The sequence below is a fragment of the Suricata suricatta genome, chromosome 3, assembly GCF_006229205.1.
Source record: "Suricata suricatta isolate VVHF042 chromosome 3, meerkat_22Aug2017_6uvM2_HiC, whole genome shotgun sequence".
NCBI lineage: Eukaryota > Metazoa > Chordata > Mammalia > Carnivora > Herpestidae > Suricata > Suricata suricatta.
The window spans coordinates 157,520,185-157,542,771 of NC_043702.1; the positions used below are offsets into that span (position 1 = coordinate 157,520,185).

Here is a 22,587-nt window from a genome sequence, read left to right on the forward strand (position 1 = left end):
TGCCTTGGATCCTCTGTCTCCTTCTCTCTTCCCTCTCCCCCTCTCTTGTTCTCTCTCTCTCTCTCTCTCTCTCTCTCTCTCTCTCTCAAAAATAAATAAATATTAACAAAAATTATATGATCTTCTCAACAATGCAGAAAAAGCATTTGACAAAATTTAATAGCTATTTATGATAAAAAGTCTCAAGTGGGAATACATTTCTCAACATAATAAAAACTGTATCAGACAAATGTATAACTAGCAACATACCTAATGTGAGAAATTGAAAGCTTTTTCTCTAAGATCAGGAATAGGACAAGGGTGCCTACTCTCTCCTTTATTCAACATAGTATCTGGGGGAACCTAGACATAGGAATTTAGCAAGAAAATGAATAAAAGGCATATAAATTGAAAAGGAAGAAATAAAATTATTTGTGGATGCTATGATACTATCTACAGAAAGTGCTAGACATCATCCAAAAACCTATTAGAACTAATAATGAATTCAGTAGTGTTTCAGACTACCAAATTAACCAACAGAAACTTGTAGCCTTTTTATATGCTGATAATGAGCTACCAGGAAGAGAAATAAAATAATCCCAAATACAATTGCATCAAAATGACAAAACACCTGGGAATAAATTTAATCTGGAAAAGTCTTACACTCTGAGAACTGTAAGATACTGATGGAAAAAAGAAGAGAGAGAGAAAGAGATGACACACATAAATGAAATAAAATATTTTGTGCCCATGAATTGGAAAAAATAATATTGTTAAAATGTCTGTAATTCCTAAAGAACTCTACAGATTTAATGGAATCCTCAACAAAATACCATGGTATTTTTCACAGAACTAGAACAAAGGAGTCTAACATTTTTATAGGACCCCAAAATACCCTGAACAGCCAAAGCAATCTTGAAATAGAAGAATCAAAAAGATGAATGTTTCAAGCTCCCTGATTTCAAACTACATTCATTGTAACGCTACAGCCATCCAAAACAGAGCTTCACAGAGTTTGGCTCACATATACATGTGCGTGTGATCTCTTTTTCCCTAAACACTGCAGGTATTTTTATTTTTATATATGAAGATATTTACACAGTAAGCAAAGGGACAAACCTGGTTCCATAACTGCAGTTTGGTCCCCTTTCTGGGAACCTAATTGTTTCATTTTCTATGCGTGAGAATCTAGTGTCACACTATAGTTAAGCATAATATGAATCTGAAATATGAATTCCGATTTGAAATATTTGTTTTAAAAGTTTTAATATCATTTCTCAGTAGCTTAAAGTATATGTCAGAAAACTTAAAGGCAAGTATAGAAGAGCCTAAGTAATCTAAAGAAATTTTGTATGTTTTTTCTCAAGTCCATGTTTTTATTTTTATTTTTATTTTTATTTTTTTTTAATTTTTTAATGTTTTTATTTATTTTGAGAGACAGAGAGAGACAGCTCCAGCAGGGGAGAGTCAGAGAGAGAGAGCGAGACACAGAATCTGAAGCAGGCTCCAGGCTCTGAGCTAGCTGTCAGCACAGAGCCCGACACGGGGCTCGAATCCAGGAACCGTGAGATCACGACCTGAGCCGAAGCCGGACGCTTCACCAACTGAGCCACCCAGGCGCCGCTAGTTTTATTTTTTAATATGAAGGAGCCTTCCTGGTTGTCTTTTAGAAACCACTCAAAAACAAATCTACCCGACTTGCTTATCCGATTTCCTCACTGATAACAGATTACTAGCAGATTTTTCAGGCAGACAGAAAGGACTAGTATTTGGAGACATAGTTAAATCATATATTAAAGTTACAGTGAGATAAGGGGAGAAGTAACCAGCCTAAACAACTGAACAGACACCTCAATAAAACAATCTGAGTAACAGCTCAGTCATTTTTAGCGGGTCTCACACAAGGCAGAGGCAAATACCTCTACACTCAATATCTTATGAAGATTACTGGTACATCCATAGAACCAAGAAGAGAAGAAACGGTGATGAAAGGACGGATTAGCTTGTTTTTTACTTTTAAAAGCTTTCCATAGAAAATAAAAACTTCGTACAAAAGGAAAGTTGATCAACACTGGATTGTGTAGAATAAATCCCTTTGAAAATTCTTCCTGAGCGATGTTGAATGAATGAGGTATGAATGAATAGGCATTTTCTTTTATGATCTTTCATAAGGAAAAGGGAAAACACATAATTTGAAATTATATTCCCACTGAGGAATTATCTTTTTCCTTTTAAGATTCTTCTTTACTAGCTTGGTGGGTTTTAGTGTTTACTGTGGTGAAGAATCACCTCCAGAGATTCAAAGTTCATAGATGTGGCGCCATAACCATGGGTGCGCATGGTGTTTGGCCTGCATTCTGAGAACTACTTGTGTCAGCAAAGCTCCAGGAAATCCCAGAGGAACCGGGGAGACACAGAAGCCTCCTTTGAAATCTGGCAGCTGAGGGTAATAAGTAGGAAGAAATTATATAATGGGGATTAGGATTTAGGGGAACAATAATGAAAGAGGAAGACGTGAATGTAGTGAGAGTCCATATTGGATTTTTATGGATTTCTTCAAAATTTTCTAAATGTTTGTTTATTCTTTGAGAGAGGGCCAGAGGGCAAACAGGGGTGGGGCAGAGGGAGACAGAGACCCAGAATCTGAAGCAGGTTCCAGGCTCTGAGCTCTCAGCACAGACCGCGACCCGGGGCTCCACCCCAAGAATTGGGAGGTCATGACCTGAGCCAAAGTCAGATACCCTACCAACTGAGCCACCCAGGTGCCCTGAATTTTTATTATTTTATTTCTAAATTATGCCAGGAGATAGATACATGCATGCTTTAAAAATGACTAGGCTTTTGGGTTTTTTTCACCTTCATATTATTTATATTTCCATTAATTTTTATGGCAAATAATTGTATTAATTGCAATCCCCAGCCTGTGTTTCAGCTTGAAAAACTAATGCAGAGAGAGGTGCAGCCCTGCAGAATGTGACTGCAATCCTGCTGAGAAGTTTGTTCAATTTATTCCTCAACCGCCATCTCTTAGAATTTTAATAATATGGATGTAATTCATGTTGATTATAAGTTTCACCTTTCTCATATAATTTTTGTTTGTTTGAAGTCATCTTGGTGCTGACTTTTAGTGATAACCAGTTACTAAAGAATTTGGGTTTATCCAAACTTTTTTTGTGTGTGAGTAAAGCCAATTATTTTTTGGGAAAAAACGAGAGAGAGAGAGAGAAATGACAGCAGAAGTGTTTCTGTAATGGCTAGTTGAAACAAGAAATACACTTCTGTCTTTTTAATTACTCCTGAGCCTGTTGAGTTTTAGCGTGGTGCGCTTATCAGTTCTCTCGGGCGCTTGTTTAATTGGGTGACAAATGTGAGAATGTGACAGTTTCAGTATGAAAATTTAGCTAGTCTGTGCACAGGCATTAGTGGTCCTATTATAAAAAGATAACTGAAGTCAGAGCTTTTGATATGCTTAAGGAATTCAGAAATATTGAATACTGCTGAAACTTCAAAAGCTATAATAAAAAAGTCTTATATTTTTAATCATAAGCAATAAGAAATGTTTTAATAAGTAGTTCAGAATAGTAATATTAAATATGGAACTTTAGAGGAGTGATACAGAAATTTTTCGTAAAGCATTTTTTAAAAATAAGATAGTGGGACCTGTGCATAATGGTACAATGCACTACACTGATTCCTAAATTAAAACAGAGCGTAATAAAAATAATGAAAAAGTTTGATTAAGATGAACAACAAACTAATTTTTAATGCTTATTTATTTCTTAGACAGACAGAGTGTGAGTGGAGAGGGGCTGAGAGAGAGGGAGACACAGAATCCGAAGCAGGCTCTAGGCTCCAGAGCTGTCAGCATGGAGCCCAACGCAGGGCTTGAACTCATGAACTATGATTTCATAACCTAAAGTCAGATGTTTAACTAACAGAGCCACCCAGGTGCCCCAAGATTAATTTTTAAACACAAAAGAAGCCCATAGCCAATAAGCTGCCTTGCTTTAGTATCCCAGTATGGCAGAGCGTTTGGGGGTGGCATTTTGCTAGTGACAGATTGTCCCGGGGTGTGCTTTGTTACGACTAGCCCTGAGGGATTGGCAGTGCCCTTGATTCTGCTGCCATCTTTCTCCACGATGCTGTAAGATTCTTTACTCCAGTACTTGAAATTTGCATCTGCACATTTGTTTAAAGTTTGTTTATTTTTGAGGGAGTTAGAGTCGAGGAGAGGCAGAGAGAGGGAGGGAGAGAGAATTCCAAGAAGGCTCTACATTGACAGCACTGAGCCCCACATGGGGCTAGAATCCATAAACCATGAGATCATGACCTGAGCTGAAACCAAGAGTTGGACGCAAACGCCCCTACATCTGCACATTTTTGTTACTTTGTCAAAAGAATGCAAAATAGATTAATTCAACTGATAAATTTTTATATTATATGGAGCATCAGACCACAGCTAAATGCTTAACCGAGATGCCAGGTGTCCAAATGGACAGAATGGGTTGACTTAGAAATATGCTGACAAAATACATTATAAAACAGTGATAAATGAAGTGAGAGGCTCTGTTTAGTGTCACCCTTGGCTCACTCAACCTGGCAACAGATCGTGTTTTGGACATAATGGCATTTGCTCAATCTTAGGTGAGAGTGCATAACATCTTTGGTGTGTTCAGTCTAACTGCTTCCCTGCTTATCCCATCGAAGAAGGGAGAACACTTAAAGATAGAAGCATATATTGGAGTGATTGGATCTAGAGATACAGAAAAGATTTGGAAAAGGAATAACAAAAACCAAAAGGAATAGTGCACACATGTTGTTTTGCAACTAAAAATGACTGTCACTGAGGAAAAGGCAATATGGGCTGAGGACCCTATTCAAATCCAGTTCTTTGTTATATTAAATTTAGCCTTTCATGTAACCCCTAATTTTGTGTCTTTGCTTAAAAGAGGTAGCTGACAGCATTGTTGTTGAAAATGATTGTAAAACACTATTAGTTTTATGTGATGGTTCCATAAGCTCCAATAAAATATTTGTATTGAACTTGGGTTTAGAAATAGGTTTTTTTTTGCCATTGTACTTTAAAGTTTGTGGTCCTTTGAAGTAGATTCAATAACTAAAGGGCACTGAGATTGCAATTAGTAGAATAAACAGAAAATAAAATTATTTTTAAATATTTTACTTCTTGTGTTTGCTTTCATTTCTAAAATAAATATAACGAATGCTACCTTGGATTATTTTTATTTTTATGTGAAGCCACAGAAAAGAACCTCGGGCTCCTGAATTCCCTCAGATGTAATTTCTTTGGTCTGGGGAAAGTGGTGTTCAGGTCCAGTGCGGCCGCAAGAAATGCCGTGCCCACCTAATGACTCTCACCAGAATGTAGGTGACATGTCCCGGCCCTGAACCAGGTTGTAATCTCCTTGTTGTTTGTAACTGCCCTGTGGCAGTGAAACTTCTCTTTTTCCATTATTAATATTGACTCCATCAGAAAACGCTAAGGCAACCCTAGTGTAATAACAATATTCCTTTAGACTGTATATAATGAAGTACAAAGTTCCCATCGATGTAACATGATCAGTTACAGTTACCACAAATGTAGTTTTTAGGAAACTATCAGTTTTCTAAGTGTATACACATGTAGTTAGGAACCTAATGAAAACCTTTTTTTTCCCTATATAGTTTCTTCCAATTGCTGTGATTTTAGCTTTGCATTATTTAAAAAGTAAATCAAAACAGCATCTGTAGGAGTGAGCTTATAGATTTGTCCTTTTCAAGGCCAATCAAGTGCCGCACACTGAAATTCCAGGGCAACCCGGCTTTAAGCACAAAGGAGTCCTGATGTTATTTGGCAACCTTGCTGTGACTAAATTGTGTCCAGTTTATCTTATTCCGTATTAAACTGAATAGACACTTTAAGAACCTGAGAAAATTTCTTTTTGCTAACCTCATGTGTAATTTTATATTTTAATGTGCACTCAAAGGAAATACACAGACTCTCTCAACAGGTTTACACGTGGGCGTTTGTGTATTATTTTGATGGAGGGTGATTTATGGGGTATGAAAAAAATAGGTCAAGCATTATAGCCATGCCTGGACTCATGGTGGCAGGTGTAAGTGAAAACTGCACTGAAGCAATTGCTCTCCAAAAAGACATACTCTGTTTTGTCCCTAAATAAAATGTACCCTGTCTTTTGTATCACTCTCTTCACACCTTAAGAGTTTATTTCATGCTATATTTCGATCACATTGTGTCTCATTCCTTACATTTTACAATTTATAGTTCTAGTTTATTTTGAACATGCTTTATGAACATACATAACATTATTATTTATAATCATACATTTTATCCTGTTTACAGTATACTGCTCCTCTTGTAAAGTCCAGAGAGAGTTTAAAAATGCAATCTTATAAATGGATGATTCTAATATTTAAAAGTATGTTATTTATTAAAATTATGGAGAGTAAGATTAGTAGAAATAGTTTTCAGCATAAAGTCATTTGCACAGATAAATAATTCAACAATGGTGTATGCTCCTTTACGTTGAATTTGTATTTGATTCATGTTTGCGCTTCTCATGTAAAGATATGAGTCATCTGAGCATTGATTATATATGATGTACTATTTTAAATTCCTTTTAAATGGCTAGAACAGGTTCAAGAAATATTGACAATGTCAAATATATTTTAAACCATGATATTAATTCCGTATAATGCACCAAGTATAATGTTTAGTGCAATTATAATGTAAAGATGCAATTAAATTTAGCATAGATTTACTCATGTATTTTTTACTTGAGGATATATAGTGTTTTGTATATGAATTTTCACTTTTCTTACAAAACTTATAAGTAACAAAGTAATTTTAAAAATAAGGAATGTTCTTGCTACTAGAGTATCTTTATTCCAATATGAACATTTTCATATGTTTATTGTAATTAACAACATGTTTGAAAATTCTTTCTTAATTAAATATTAAGCCCAAGAAATACTGCAGCAAGATAAAGAACTTAGACTAATTTGAATTGCAGTTTGATATTACGTCCTTAGTAACATGTTAAAATAAAAATTAATGAGTGGGAGAGAAAAAATAGTAAAAATATCTTTAAACTTAATATTCACAAGTAAACAGAAATGATGCATCTATGTAATTTCTAATTATATATAATTTATAATCAAGTACCATGTATAATGTCATATCATTACAAAACATCAGAAATGAATATCATATGATAAAATGATTATATGTTTAATTATAACATATTATATCCAAAATGTATATAGTTACATATATAAAATTATATATGTTTTAGTATCCTATAATGATTTAGTTCAGTAATGGGTTACAACATATATATCATATACAAATTTATATATCTGTATATTTAGTATTGACATTTTTTAAAGGTTTTTGTTAGTTTGATAGGTTTAACCATATACAACTATAAAAGATCCTATATCTGGACATAAGAAAAGCTAATCAGCTCTTGTATTTTACTCTTTAAAAGTCTAATGTAGTGTAATGTAAGAATATGTGGGAAGTTATATTTCAAGTCACTAATAAAATAATACTTAGAGAAAAAGATAATTGATTGGCCTTCAGTCTAAGTTATATACCCAGCATCTTCAGGGCAATATTTGTTATTCATGAGAATGGCCCGAGATACTACACCATTCTAATCGGCCTTTGCATCAATCTAGACCAGTTACATTTTTATTTATTGTGACTCTTTTGCGAAAGAGAGAGGAAAAGGAAGAGGGAGAATGAATTAGATTGATCAAGGCAACCAAAGTTTAAAGCCCTTACATATAGAACATGGAAAGCCAGTATGATTTTCAGAATGGGTATTTGGTTGATGAGTCAGGAGGTTTAGGATCCAGCTCCAACTCTAATTGCACTTAGATGGTACTAAGCTAGCTCCGTAACCTCTCTGGGCTCCAGATGCTTCATTTGTGTAATGAGATGGTGAGGCTGGACGATTCCTAACACTCCTGATACTTCTAGAACTCATTATATACTGGCACTGCTACATTTTCTTCAGAAGCTTCTCAGAAAAGTTTAATAAATGAATGTAAGTATTCTTTTGTTGTTTCTAATGAAAACTAAAATATTTATCCACCAATTTAGTTCACAGCTATTGAATTCCTACCATGTGTCAAGTACTGTGTGTAATTATGGATAAGGAGTTTACGGTTAAATAAGTGAGGAAAATAATGTAAACAGATGCATGCAAATTTTATAATTGCAAGAATAAAACATAAAGAAAACTTTGTGGTTAGATAAAGAATTAAGCTATTAAAAGGCTTGAGAGGGTTAATCTCCCAATTGTTAGTATATTTATTCCCTAAAATAATTTTCTACTCTTGGGGAACAGTTTTCTTATGGCTACTCATAGATGAGTTTATTAGGAAAAGACTAATTGCTTCTTATAAGAAATAATTGTGCTTTTTTAATTACGAGTACTTAAAATAAGATGAAATAAGGTTGCTTAATGTATTCCTAGTAGGAGACTGATTTATCATGTGTTTATCTTTTAGATTATAGAGTAGTCATCACCACAGCCTTGAATGAGATTAAAATAAATATAACATTTTAATAATGCTAAAAATTGATTGGATTGGATTTTTAAAATACTCCTTATAAATGAGCTACATTATTCTTGTATATATTCTATTGCTTCCTATGCATAATCAATGGTGACATAAAACTGTTAAAAAAAACTACTTCAATATACTCTAATATAACTTTGAAGCCAATAAAATTTAAGAAAAAAATAGGACGAAAAGGCTGTAAAGTTTAAAGTCCATGAATATTTGGTCGATGAATAAAGGACACTTTTGAACAATAGTTGCTTCTAGTTTCAACTATTTTCGTGTCTGGTAAATGGAAGAAGGTAAATAAGTGACAACAGTGGAGAAAAGCAGTTGTTACTTCATTGTTTGAGTTTTCAACATAAACATTTATTATTTTTCTCACTAAAACTGACACATTGGAACAAAAAGGATACTACCATTCCATTTTTTTTTTCTAATCATATGCTCAATAAATAGTTCACAAGTGGCAAGTCATTGTAATGGAAAATTAGCAGATTCTTGACTGTTTTATAGTTTAAAAGGTTAAAAAGAAAAAAAAGTCCCCCTATTGATTTCAAATAAAGTTTCCAGGACCATTACAAGCTTTTAAAAAAATATGCATGTATAGGTTTGCAATAAGAGATATATTATTTATATGATCATGCATTTTATTGAATTGTTGATAAACAATTATCATTTTTGCCAAAATAACAAAGTAATGCTTTGCTTCATTCTTTAAAAAGCCTAGAGTAATATCACATTCACAGAACTATGTATATAATGGATGTGTATGTATGATTTTACAAAGTACATATTCATTTTCTTTTACTTTTTCACCTAATATGGATAAAGATTTTCTCACATAATCATACTTGTTTTGAGAGACTCTTGTCTTGAGTGCTACAGATTAGAAAACTTTTTCTGTTTTTCTTGTAGCTACTGTTGTTGTTTTCATTTTTATGGGTTGAACTGCCTATTTTTTCCTATATTAATATTTCTAGCTTAGCCTATGGATTACTCTTATTACATTGTGCTCTAATTGTGTATTGATGTGAACATGTACAAAATTTCTACCTAGTTTCTTTCAAGGATGAGTTTGATTTAGGATGGTTTATAATCAAGGCCCTTGCTCTTTAATTACAAAGAAAGGTGTTAACATTCAGCACTGATATCAGAACAAGTATTATGATCTTATAACCTTGATTGAGAGGTAGAGTATGGATAATTTTGATAAGTTCACATGAGTTGAGACCTTCTTGTGCCTTTGCTGTTTAATAGAAAACATTTACACATACTCCCCTTTGCCCTTGAAGGAATTACTGTGGCCCAGGCACATGGTGAGCACTGTTCATGGATGACTTCAGTTCTGTTTCCCAAGCTCATTATGCTGTAGGAAAGTTTTAGCCATTCCACTCAATAGTAACTTGAAGCTGAAATCAGGTCCTCTTTAGTAAGTTGGTGGAGCTACAATAGTGACCTGGACATGTTCATTTAAGTCTATTTTCTTCAAAATATGTAACAATATGATGATTTTGTCTGCAAATATTTTAAATATATAATACCTGAGTTTGAAGATGATGGACTCTTAACAGTACAATTTCATTTAGGAATGTGGTATGTTTTTCTATTTGTTTTCTCTTCTTTTGTCCCACTTTCTTCACTGTTTTAATGTTTAAAAATTTGCCTCAGTTTTTCTTCAACATATCATTGAATTGATTTCGTTACTCCACTGCACTGCTGTGGGATTATAGCATTTTTTAAATATGTAGAGAAATTTGATAGAAAATCATCAACATTGTTTATTTCCAAGTGAATTATTTGTACTATTTTATTTTAATCTAAATAAATGTGACTCTATACTATTGGATAATATAATTACTTCCATGGAATCTCTTTGAAATTGGAAGGTTATACATTCTTCTTTTAGACTGTAAATGTCTCCAGCTGTGAAAATAACAGGCAGTAGTTTATTGAAACAATATAGGAACGATATAGGAGAAATTGAAATAATTTTTTGTATCCTCTCTGATTTTTGATGATATATTTAAAACATAACCTGCATAGCAGCACCTGGGTGGCTCAGTTGGTTGAGTGTCTGATTTCAGACCAGGTCATGATCTCGTGGTTTGTGAGTTCAAGCTTCACATCAGGCTCCCCGCTGTCAACACAGAGTCCATATGGGATCCTTTGTCCCTTCTTCCTGACCTCACCCCACTTGCTCTCTGTCAAAAACAAGCATTATTTTTTAAAAATAAACACAGCTCACATAAGTCAATGATGGATGTAAACAAAACATTTGTTATATTTTGAAGACAAATGTGTCCTAAATACATTCTGAAGGTTCGATTCTTCTTTCTATAGCTGGTTAAGTCTCATCTTGCATTTTTCCTCCTCTCTCTAGGTGCTTCTGCTTCCACAGGTGCATACAGTTTTTTCACAGTGCTCAGACACAACCACTAACCACAGTAACACCTCAAAGAGGGCATCATTTTGGGATCCTAAAGACTGCATCCCCTTGCTTTCAACATCCTCCTTCCAATAGATGAATAAAATAAATTTTTAAAAAATGTTTTCTTATTAGATACCTCAGTTCTCAAAACACGGAATGCTATCAGTACTGGATTGTGGGTAGTCAGTATTCATTTTGTTTTTAGTCTTATTCATTTTATAATTATCTGTTGAATCAGTCTCCAATTTGTAGATTATATATGAAGATCTCGATGTCAGACATTCATCTATCAACTGATGAACATCAGAATTTCAAGCTACCTGTGGTACAACCACATAATTCATTTATAGTAGAGTTAATATCTCTATAGAAATGTTTTAGAATAAGTTGACTTTTATTACTTTCTTTTTAATTTTTTTGATAACATTGAAAAAACAAAATAAGTATGGATACATTTATTACTGTTGACACTAATAAGACATGTAAGGGCCTTAAGTATAAAACCATTGAAAATAAGACGTTTGCATTATTATTGACTGTGCTAGAGTTAGTGAATTTTTATATTAAATCAGAAAATTATTAGTGAATTTACCTGTGATTGATAAAGAACAAAATGAAATTATAAATTGGGGGTTTGGGTGACTCAGTCAGTGAACTTTCTGACTCTTGGTTTTGGGTCAAGTCATGATCTCTTGGTTCATGGGTTTGTGGGAGTACTCACAGCACAGAGCTGCTTGGGATTCTTTCTTCCTCTCTCTTTGCCCCTCCCTGATTTGTGCTCCCTCTCTCTCAAAAACAAATAAACATTTAAAATAACAAAATAAAATTATAAATAGGATAAGCTAGATTTTTATTATTGTATATTGTGAAAGGCAAGGGATGAATGAAATAGGATAAGCTAGATTTTTATTATTGTATATTGTGAAAGGCAAGGGTAGATATAGAAATATATTCAAACTTCAAAATGTATAAGCTAATTATTTAAATTTCCTGCATTTATCCTCAAAAACATAGTAAGTTAATATAACTGAAGGATTGTAAAGAGATGGAATAGTACTGTTTATCTTCTTTCAAGGGTTAAGTGTCAGAAGATCGCCTTCCAAATTCAAGACCTCATATGTCAGTAGACGTGTGCTTCAGGCCAATTTTATTTTTATTTATTTACTTTTTAGGTTTATTTATTTTGAGAGAGACATAGACAGTGTGAGTAGGAGAGGGGCAGACAGAGAAGGGGAGAGAGAGAGAGAGAGAGAGAGAGAGAGAGAAAAATCTCAAGCAGGCTCTGCACTGTAGGCACACAGCTTGGTTTGGGGCTCCAACACACAAAACGGTGAGATCATGGCCTGAGCCAAAACCTAGAGTTGGATGCTTCATCAACTGAACCACCCAGGTGTCCCATGTCAGTTTTAGTTCTTAAATATTCTTTAAAATGACAAATACTGGTTTGTTTCTGTTACTGCACTGCTTGTGTGTGTTAGGGGACAATAGTTAAACTACATGATAGAACAACATGACGATTTGAATTCCATTAAACTCTAAGTGTTTCCCTTGATGGCTTTAGTCCTCCTTTTACCTTTTTGTTAATCATTTATATTTAAACGTCATTTATATACACACACATACATGTCCATGTGTGTTATTCATATTAACATTAGATGTGATTTCCCTGAACAAAATAAGGGATGATCGGTATCACCATTGGAATATAGTGGTGGGGAGCATACAATGTTGGTGTGATATTAGGAAAAACATATTGCTTTGTCCATGATAAACTGCATTCTCAACCATTGCTTTGTACTCATAGTCAACATACATTATTCTAAAGACTTGTTACAAAATACCATAGAACTGTCGTGGTACAAATTATACATTCACTCAGTGCATCTGAGCTGACGTATCTATCCCTTGGTCTTTGATTATTACCTATAAGTGTTTAACTCCCAAGTTAGTAATCCCAACGTTGACATAACATCTAAGAAATAGACCTGCACTCTTGCTCCATCTCCTGGTGTTTCCAGGTGACAATGTCATCCCATTCAGAAGTCAGAATGCTCAAAACCAGGCTCTCTTACACATTCACAGTGGACCCTATTTGCAACATATCTTAACGCTTATGCTTGAAACCTCAGTTTCTTTTTCTTCTCTCCATTCTGTACATTTTAAGTGTTTCATAATCTTGCCAGGTCCAGTTGTTTTACATAATCCATCTTCTCCAGATAAATGTTATTGCCACTGGTTTATTCAGGTCTCTGTCTCAATAATAACCTTATTGTCTTCCTTGTTATGATTTTCCCCCTCAAACTGTCCCCTTCTTTTCAACTTACTCAATGTCCATGGGCTTATACAAGAATTTAATATGTGATGTGGATATTGTAGTGAACAAAGTAGGTAGTATTTCCTGCCCTTGTGGCACTTGCATTCCAATGAGAGGTGTCAAAGGTAATCATGATAAATGAGTAAATTATACAGCATGTTAGAACCTGAAAGCGACTTTGGAAAACATAGAACTAGGTAAGGAGGAAAGGAAATAATGGTTCAAAAAGGGAAGTGTGGGAAGGTGAATTCATTGAAAATAAGCTAGTCCAAGTAGTCCTAAGAGAGTGACATTTGAACAAAAAACTTGAAAGAAGTGAAACAGTGAGCTTAAAACTATTTTGAGGAAGCGCATTCCAGATGCAGAAACAGCAGGTTAGAAATCCCAAGCCAGGAAAACAACCAGCATGTTCAAGGAAGACAAAGGGCCAGTGTGGTTGGAGTGGAGCAAATGAAGAAGAGGAGAGGGGGTGAGTTTAGAGAGGTAACAGGGATAACTGGATAATATGATTTTTGTTTAGTTCTAGAAAGGGCTCTGGGTTTTCCCCTCAGTAAGATGGAAAGCCATCATGGAGTTGTGAATGGTGAAATGAGATGATCTGAATTACTTTTGGAAACCATTCTGGTTGTTGTGTTGAGAGTATCTCTTTTAAAATACAAAGATCATTACGATACTCCCCTGCTTCAAAACTGTTTTTAAATTATTCTGAGGATAAATTTCCAGTTTCCCTTAATGTCCTAAACTCCTTCTTATCTCCTTATACTACACATCCTAAGACACCCATAGAAAAATTAGTCTGCAACATGTGATTCCATAATTACTTGCTCTGGCTGAGCCCTGCAAGCCCCAACGTTGATGAAATGGGAGAAAATGCAAGTGGAAGTCTTTAAGGAGTACTTTGTGTGGGTGTTTGAAAATGGGCTTCATTTTGAGGATGGATAAAGCCAGTTAGTCAGAGGGGAGGGAAGGAAGATGGGGTGGAGGGCGTAAAGCAAAGGCATACAATTAAGGAAGTCCAGCTGGAGCGCAACATAATGTGCTTGCTGAGGATAAAGGGGACAAGTGGAAGCCAAGCAGAAGAGTCTGGACTTCGAAGGCACCATCAAAGACGGGGAAATTATAGATTTTTATGTAGAATAAAATAATAAAATCAGTTTTAAGACAGTAGCCTGACAGATATGTCTGATTTATTGAGGAAATATGAACAAACAAAAAACAATTCTCATACGAGTCAAAACTTGCTCTCTATCTAAAGGAGCACGGCCTTGTCAGATCTTGGTTAAAATCAATGACCTTAGGTGAGTGATGTTTTCAACCAAAGAGGGCTTCTATTATTTTCCCAGAAAATGTGTGCCTAGCTAAAGGAAAGAGAATGGAATTGAAGACAAAGGGAGTTATTTGTCTCCTCTGTGCTTAGATGCATGTATCATTGATATGTATCAGATCCTACGCCTTTCAGTGATGTTTACTGTCAAACATATAATATCAGTGTGTGACAACTACATTGAGCTAAAAGAACATGGTAAACCTGATTTCTGTAATAAAGTTGATGTTTTGTTTGTCAGGTAACAGAAACACGGACTGGTCCTCTTGGCTGCAGTAACTATGACAACCTAGATTCTGTCAGTTCTGTTCTGGTTCAGAGTCCTGAGAATAAGATTCAGTTGCAAGGTATGTAGCTAAAATTTCATTAATTCTCTACGAGTGAGTCTGGATAACAGTCATCCAGTTGTAATGTCTTGCTCCTCCTCTTCCTCCTTTTTTTCCTCCTCCTCCTCCCCCTCTCCTTCTTCTAACAAGCAGTACAAGGCTGTAAAACTCACATAAAATGCTAATTTCCTATTTTTTAATTGATAATAAATTTCTGCACCAGATGAGAATATGTTAAAATTCACTTTACTTCTTATATCAGGTAGTCTGTTGCAATTGAAAATTTATCGAGATAATATTTTACTCCCATACAGTAATCTTTGTCTCAATATGTAGCTGTATTTTCATAGATCTGTCTGGGTTTTGACTCTTTCCTTATAGATTTTAGTAAAAGTCATAATTATATCTATGCACAGAGTACAATGAACTGTTGACATTTTAAGCCTAACCTAATATCTAAGCATTTGACTCTTCATTTCGGCTCAGGTCATGATCTCACAGTTTTGTGAGTTTGAGCTCTGTGGCTTGGGTCTCTCTCTCTCTGCCCCTCCCCTAACTGCACTGTCTCTACCTCTCTCAAAATCAATTAAAAAAACTTTAAAAACAAACAAGCGAACAAATATAACCTAATATGGTACATAGAGCTGTCTTTGTCCTCTGATAGATACTTACTTGAGAATATATTATATTTACTTTACTTCCATTTTAAAGATAGATTATGTAATCTGATAATAGTTTACCTTTTGTTTTCTATTGCTATATTTTGTAAGATAATTCAATAAAGAATTTTTAAGTAACTTGTAACAGATTATATACTGTCTTCCATATATTTATATGTGTAGGAAAGATTATGAATACACATGTTTAAACACATGCTAGTTGAAGAAATTCAGAAAAGCCTTCTGATGATGTCTTATCTAAATCAGGTTGACTGATCAACTTGATCAATTTTCAGTTACTCTAGTCTACCTTTGCTCTCTTCTACTTTTTTTAAATTTTAACTGCACAAGTTAGAGCTGCATTTATGTTATTCAGTTTTACATAAGAATGCTTAAATTTTCCAGAAATTCAGACATTTTCCCCAACATTTCAATTTTGAAAAACGTAATAGTTTTGGGTTATTTAAATTTACCCTAAATAATAAATGAATCTCATCTCTTTTCAAATGTATACAGATCAAAAAGGAAGTACTTAAAATTTTTAAACTTTAAATGACATCCAATTTCTCATCAATTTTAGATATAAAGTTGTTGAAATAAGTTTTCTTATTTAAAGAAATGCAGACTATCGATATTATGCATAATTCTCTACTGCTTACTCTTTTCTAAATGTATGGACTAACTTGCTATTAGAGCATTAAGTTCAGGAGAAAAGAATTTGGAATATTTATATGAAATATATTTATTGATTTGTTGTTAAAATTTATTTTTAACATTAGTTAACTTTTGCTGTTTGTGAATCACTGTGCTTAGTTTTCAGAATTTCTGTTATAAAAGCAAAGCTTCACTCTTTCAATCTGTCTTAAAAACAATTAGCACAGGAATAAGTGAAGTAGCACTTCTCTTTTGAATAATTATTATTTATACTTTTTTTCATTTCTGTGAGTGATGCAGAAACTTGTTTCTCTGTTTTCATCTTTTCTATTTTCCAGGTCTCTATTTTCAATAGTCTATCACAACTTTATATGTACCCCTGTGGTGCAAAGGCCTTTCCAGAGATCATTTCAGGGAGTTAATCTAAAAATCCTCAACTTTCCATGTGTTCTTTCCAAACTTCATCTATATTGAGCGTCTGAGTATTTATGTTAATTTATCTGTTCAACCTTACCATTAATAGTAGCGCTTACCCACGTTAAAAATGCAAAACATTAGTTGATTTTGGATCAACATTCCCAGTATACATTCCATTGAAGAGTATAAAATATTTTAAGTTACTATATGTTACAAGTGGAAAAACTGGTGTCTCAATGTAGAGTTTTATCAGAGCAAGGAAAGCATCAATAAGAATTATGCAAGGTAAAAGCATCAGGCAACAAATTCAGAGCAAAACTCCATGACCTAACTGTATTAGAATGAACATTCTGAAATGAGATGTCAAAGAGACGCACACAGTACATTAATTTTGACCTAAAAAAAATGAAGTCAAATGTTTTCTGGCAGCAAGGAAGCTAGGTTTACCTGCTTGTTTGTCCTTGAGATCTGGCTTCACCAATTAGCTTATCAACAGAGAGTTCAAAAATTGCAAAAGCCATACCTACAAGTTCGAATTATTGATGATGATACTTGTAATATATGACAAAGAGCAACTCGTAAGAAAGTGTTAGAAAATATACTAATATCAATATATTCATATTAATATATTAATAATATTAATAATAATCCAATGTTTCCAACCCCTTATTAATTTAACACATCAAACAAAGTATTTCTGAGAGAAAGGGTAAAAGAGTATGAAAAGTCATTTATTAAGTCTCGATATTAACTTTCTGGTAAAATTCCCAGAAACTGAGATGTGAATGATTCATATGATTGAGTAACAAATACGTTTCCAGATCAGTTGGTTCCTAATGTTTTATTTCAACAAAATTGACAGAGGACTGGTTTATTATCACATAGGAGATTTAATGATAGACCACTGTGTGTGTGTGTGTGTGTGTGTGTGTGTGTAGCTTATAGTAAAAATTGAAAGATATTACCTCATAAAACTTTTATATCTTATTTTATCTATTGATGTATTGGAACAAATTTTCTGGTTCCTTTTTTTAAATAATTTTAAGAGTTTATTAGAGACTAGTTTCACAGGCCACAGGAAGTAGAAGGACTATGTACAGCCATAAAGGAAGGCAGCATAGGGCCTTGTTTATAGAAAATGAACTGCTGGTTACTGGAGGTGAGGGAGATGGGTGAAATTGGTGATGGGGATCAACGAGAGCACTTGTGATGAGTGTGTATGGAATTGCTGAATCACTGTATTGTACACCTGAAACTAATATAACACTATATTCTAACTAATTGAAATTCAAATAAAAATTAAAAATATTTTAAGGGGCACCTGCGTGGCTCAGTTGGCTAAACCTCCAACTTCGGCTCAGGTCAGATCTCACGTTTGTGGGTTAGAGCCCCGCGTCAGGCTCTGTGCTGACAGCTCAGAGCCTGGAGCCTGCTTCCGGTTCTGTATCTTTTTCTCTCTCTGCCCCTCCCCTCTCATGCTCTGTCTGTCTCTGTATCAAAAGTAAATTTAAAAAATTAAAAAAAAATTTAAATAAAATAAAAGACAAGAGCCAAATAAATTTTTCAAAATCAGGTAATCTGAGGGATTAAACACCTCTATCATTTGTGGGGTTCTTGGACAGTGCACAGAGTCAACTTATGTTGAAAAGAATTACAAATATTTGAAATTTTGTAGGCTTAGATCATTTTCTTTTTTTCTTTTTCATTTTTTTTGTCTTAGATAATTTTCTAATGATTGTTTTAAATCCAGTTTATATATTAAAGTGCTGGCCATTTTTGAATGTTTTAAATATCCATTATACCTTTTTACTTTGTCAAAAAAACCTTACCTGCTTTTTTCATTCTTAAAGGGCTGCAAGTCCTCCTTCCAGACTATCTTCAGGAGCGTTTTGTACAAGCAGCGTTGAGCTACATCGCTTGCAATTCGGAGGGAGAGTTCATCTGCAAGGACAATGATTGCTGGTGTCAATGTGGCCCCAGGTTCCCAGAATGCAACTGCCCCTCCATGGACATTCAAGCCATGGAAGAGAACCTTCTTCGAATAACTGAAACCTGGAAAGCCTACAACACTGACTTTGAGGAATCAGGTAAGAGAAGTTTTAATGTAACACTTAAACTTTGCCAAAAATAAAAACCAATAACTACTATACTGAAATTACTACTTTATCTTTTTGGAAGAAACTATGACATAATTAGAAAGTCTTTTATTTACTTTCTATTATTTCTTCAAGTAGACATCTATATCACTTTTATTACCAATGATTCTGTATTTTACTGAGAACATATAGTGTGCTCTGGGTATTGTTATGTACTATCAGCACTAGAACCTAGGCTGCTCTTGAACAGATGTATTAACCATTTAAGAAAAAAAGCTTTGCCTTTCTCCATATAAGAATTTATCACCTGATTTCTCTGATCTCATCTCTAGCCTTTTCTAATAACCCTGGGTTTCACTTGTGAGACAAAAATGCAGAAAGCATTCATTTGTTCTATACCTTCTTTACATTAACATGAATCTCATGACTATTTACCTTCACTGAACTATTTATTTTTTAATCACCTTTAAATCAATTTTGATTTATGTTCGTGTGTTTTTGTTTTTGTTATATCTGAATTTTTATGAGTGTACATATGTGCTTTCCATATTGGTTCTTATTGACTACATAACATGGAATAGCTTTCATTTCATAAAGCATTGAATTCTAATAAAAGATTAAAGATGTTTCAATATAAAATTGAAAATGTTGATAAAAGCATATATAATAACATAAGATAAAAGAATAATAAAAATCCTTTGATTATGGTAAGCATCATTATATAGTGATTGCTCAGAAGCATTGGGCATCGCTGACTTTCAAATGGGCAAAATATGTTTTAACTGCCAAGAGGTCAGACTTACACGGTTGAGTGTTAAAGTTCTGCTGGTGATTGATTAAGCCAAGCGCACTTAAAAAGTGACATCCATTCATGATAAAAGCATTTAACAAATTAAGCATGGAAGGGACATATCTCAACAAAATAAAGACCATCTAGGACAAGTCCACAGCTAACATCAGATGAGAAACAATATGATTGATGATTGCAACAAAGCATCATCTTTTTGTGGTGTAGAACCACCAAATTATAAATAAAAGAGTAGGCAACTAAATGTAGAAAACATTAATGAATTTAGAATTTCTTAAGATATATTTTGATCAAAATAATGCATATTAAGTAACACTTTTCAATTATAGATATTTTCAAATATAAAAATTTCTTTTTATAAAAACAAGAAGAACGGTCTAGAATCAAAGATCTTTATCCCCTTGAAATTGTTGGGAAATCTAATGAATTCGTCTTTCTGTTTTTACACTTTTTAAATTTTTTATGTTTTAATTTAAAATCCACTTTGTTAACATACAGTATAATATTAGTTTCAAGTGTACAATACAGTGACTCAATACTTTCATACAATACTGGGTGCTCATCACAAGTGCACCCCTTAATCACATGTTTAATCCATTCCCCCACCCACCTCCCCTCTGGTAACCATCACTTTGTCCTTTATAGTAAAAACTCTGTTTCTTGGTTTGCCTTCTTTTCTCTTTTCCCCCCTTTTGTTTGTTTTGTTTCTTATACTCTACATATGAGTAAAATCATATGTTATTTGTCTTTCTCTGACTGACTTAATTCTAACTGCAGCCATATCATTGTAAATGGCAAGATTTCATTTTTTATGACTTAGTATAATATTTTCTTGATCCATTCACCAGTCAGTCATCACTTAGGCTGTTTACCTAATTTGGCTGTTGTAGGTAAGGCTGCTATAAACATTGGAGTGCAGGTATCCCTTTGAGTATTTTTCTATTCTTGGGGTTAATACCTAGTAGTGCAATTGCTGGATGGTAGGTGGTTCTGTTCTTAACTTCTTGAGAAATCTTCATACTGTTTTTTCACTGTGGCTGCACCAATTTACATTGCCACCAACAGTGCAAAATGAGCAAGGAAGAAGTAAAACTTTCACTATCTGCAGATGATATGATACTCTATAAAAAAAAGTCCAAAAGATTGTGTGCGTGCCCACACACACACACACACACACACACACACACACACACAAACTGCTAGAACTGAAAAATAAATTTAGTTAGATTGTAGGATACAAAATCAACATACATAAATCTGTTACATCTCTATATATCAATAATGAAGCAACAGAGAGAGAAATTAAGGAATAAGTCATATTTATAAGTGCACCAAAAACAATAAGCTATCTAGGATAAACCTAATGAATTTCCAATCTCAACTTTTTTTTTTCTAATTTTCCCATTTGAATACTGAGATATCATGTCTGAGACATTTATAATGTTCTATTTCAGCATACCATCTGATGTTTAAAAATATTATGGAATACTACACTTTAGGATAAACTATAATATAGTAGTCTCCATAGGTTTACATTAAAGCAACAACAACAACTTCCATCTCATATTACAGTGTATAAGAGGTTAGTTCAGGGAATCCTCTGAGCCTCTCTATATTTGTGGAATTCATTTAGAAATTTTACACTTTTTATGTTGCCTTGAAAAGTTTATTAAAATAGGGGACACATGTGTGGCTCAGTAGTTTAAGCATCAACTTCAGCTCAGGTCATGATCTCACAGTTTGTGAGTTCCAACCTTGCATTGGGCCCTGTGCTCAGATCCTGGAACCTGCCTCAGATTCTGTTTCTCCCTCTCTCTCTGACCCTCCTCTTCTCTCACTCTGTCTTCCTCTCTCAAAAATAAACATTATTTTTTTTCAAAAAAGAGAAAAGCTTATTAAAATAAAAATCACCAAAATAGCATTTGGATTTTGTTTCCAGTCAGAATGTAGTATATTGAAGTAAGACAGCACTTCTGCTGTTAGTAACTAGAAAGGTATATAATTTTTTAAATTATACTTTTAAGCATGTAATAAGTCACAATAGCAACAAATCTGACTGAAATAGAATTTCTGACAGGAGGTATAAGCTGGGGATTCACATTTTTCTTTCCTACCTTTGTTTTCCCCCTCTTTCTTCCATCTTCCCTCTCTCCCTCCCAACCTCCCTCACCCTTCCCCTCTCTCTCTTCCTCCCTCCCTCCTTCCCTATCTCTCTGACCCTTGCCTGCTTGCACTCTCTCTCTCTGTCTCTCAAAAATAAAAAAATAAAAACTTAAATTAAGACCTGCAGTTCTTTTGATGTTGATGGACATAAAACCCTAATTTACAACATATGTGAGCACACAAGACCTTGTGGCTAATGTCAAAGAAAAATGAAACCAGAAAATAGATGTAAGATGACTACAGTATTGAAATTAGTAGGAACGATTTAGATAATTGTGATTAAAATGTTCAGAAAAGCAAATAAGTGATAATGTAGATGAAGATCTTGAAACATTCGCCAGAGGTCTGGAATCTCTAGAGGCAGACTAAAGGACATTCTAAAGCATAAAAATACAATAACTGAAAACAATAGCTCAAAGTCTTGTTTTAGTAAGAGTTTTGGCACAATGGATGGCAAGATTAGTGAATGTGAAGACAGATGAATAGAACAGACAAAATGGAAGCAATGAAGAAAGCAATAGCAAAATATGGGGAGATATGCATCAAAGATCTAACATAGTTTTTAGTCTGAGGCACAGTAGGGGTAGATGGTAAAATAACATAAACAATATCTAAAGGTATAATGCATACATTTTTAAAACTAAGAATCCGTATACATCAATCTACAGATAAGAAAAGCACAGCAAACACAAACGCAAGATAAATAAAAAGAAAATCACAGACGGACACATCATAGAGAAACTGTTGAGGAAAATAAGGCAGAAAATAGTTTTCAATATAACTAGAGAGAAAAAAAGATATTACTCTCAAGTGGAGTATTAATG

The 22,587-nt window shown here is 33.9% G+C and overlaps 1 protein-coding gene across 4 annotated transcripts in view; it reads left to right on the plus strand.

Annotated features, from left to right (window-relative positions):
* BRINP3 (BMP/retinoic acid inducible neural specific 3) overlaps positions 1 to 22,587 on the plus strand; it is a 414,132-nt gene that overhangs the window by 265,469 nt on the left and 126,076 nt on the right. For all 4 annotated transcript variants that reach the window (XM_029935640.1, XM_029935642.1, XM_029935641.1 and 1 more), the window contains 2 exons: positions 14,882 to 14,987; positions 18,547 to 18,783. In XM_029935640.1, coding sequence (XP_029791500.1) covers positions 14,882 to 14,987; positions 18,547 to 18,783 — 343 coding nt within the window. The remainder of the gene's footprint in view (positions 1 to 14,881; positions 14,988 to 18,546; positions 18,784 to 22,587) is intronic.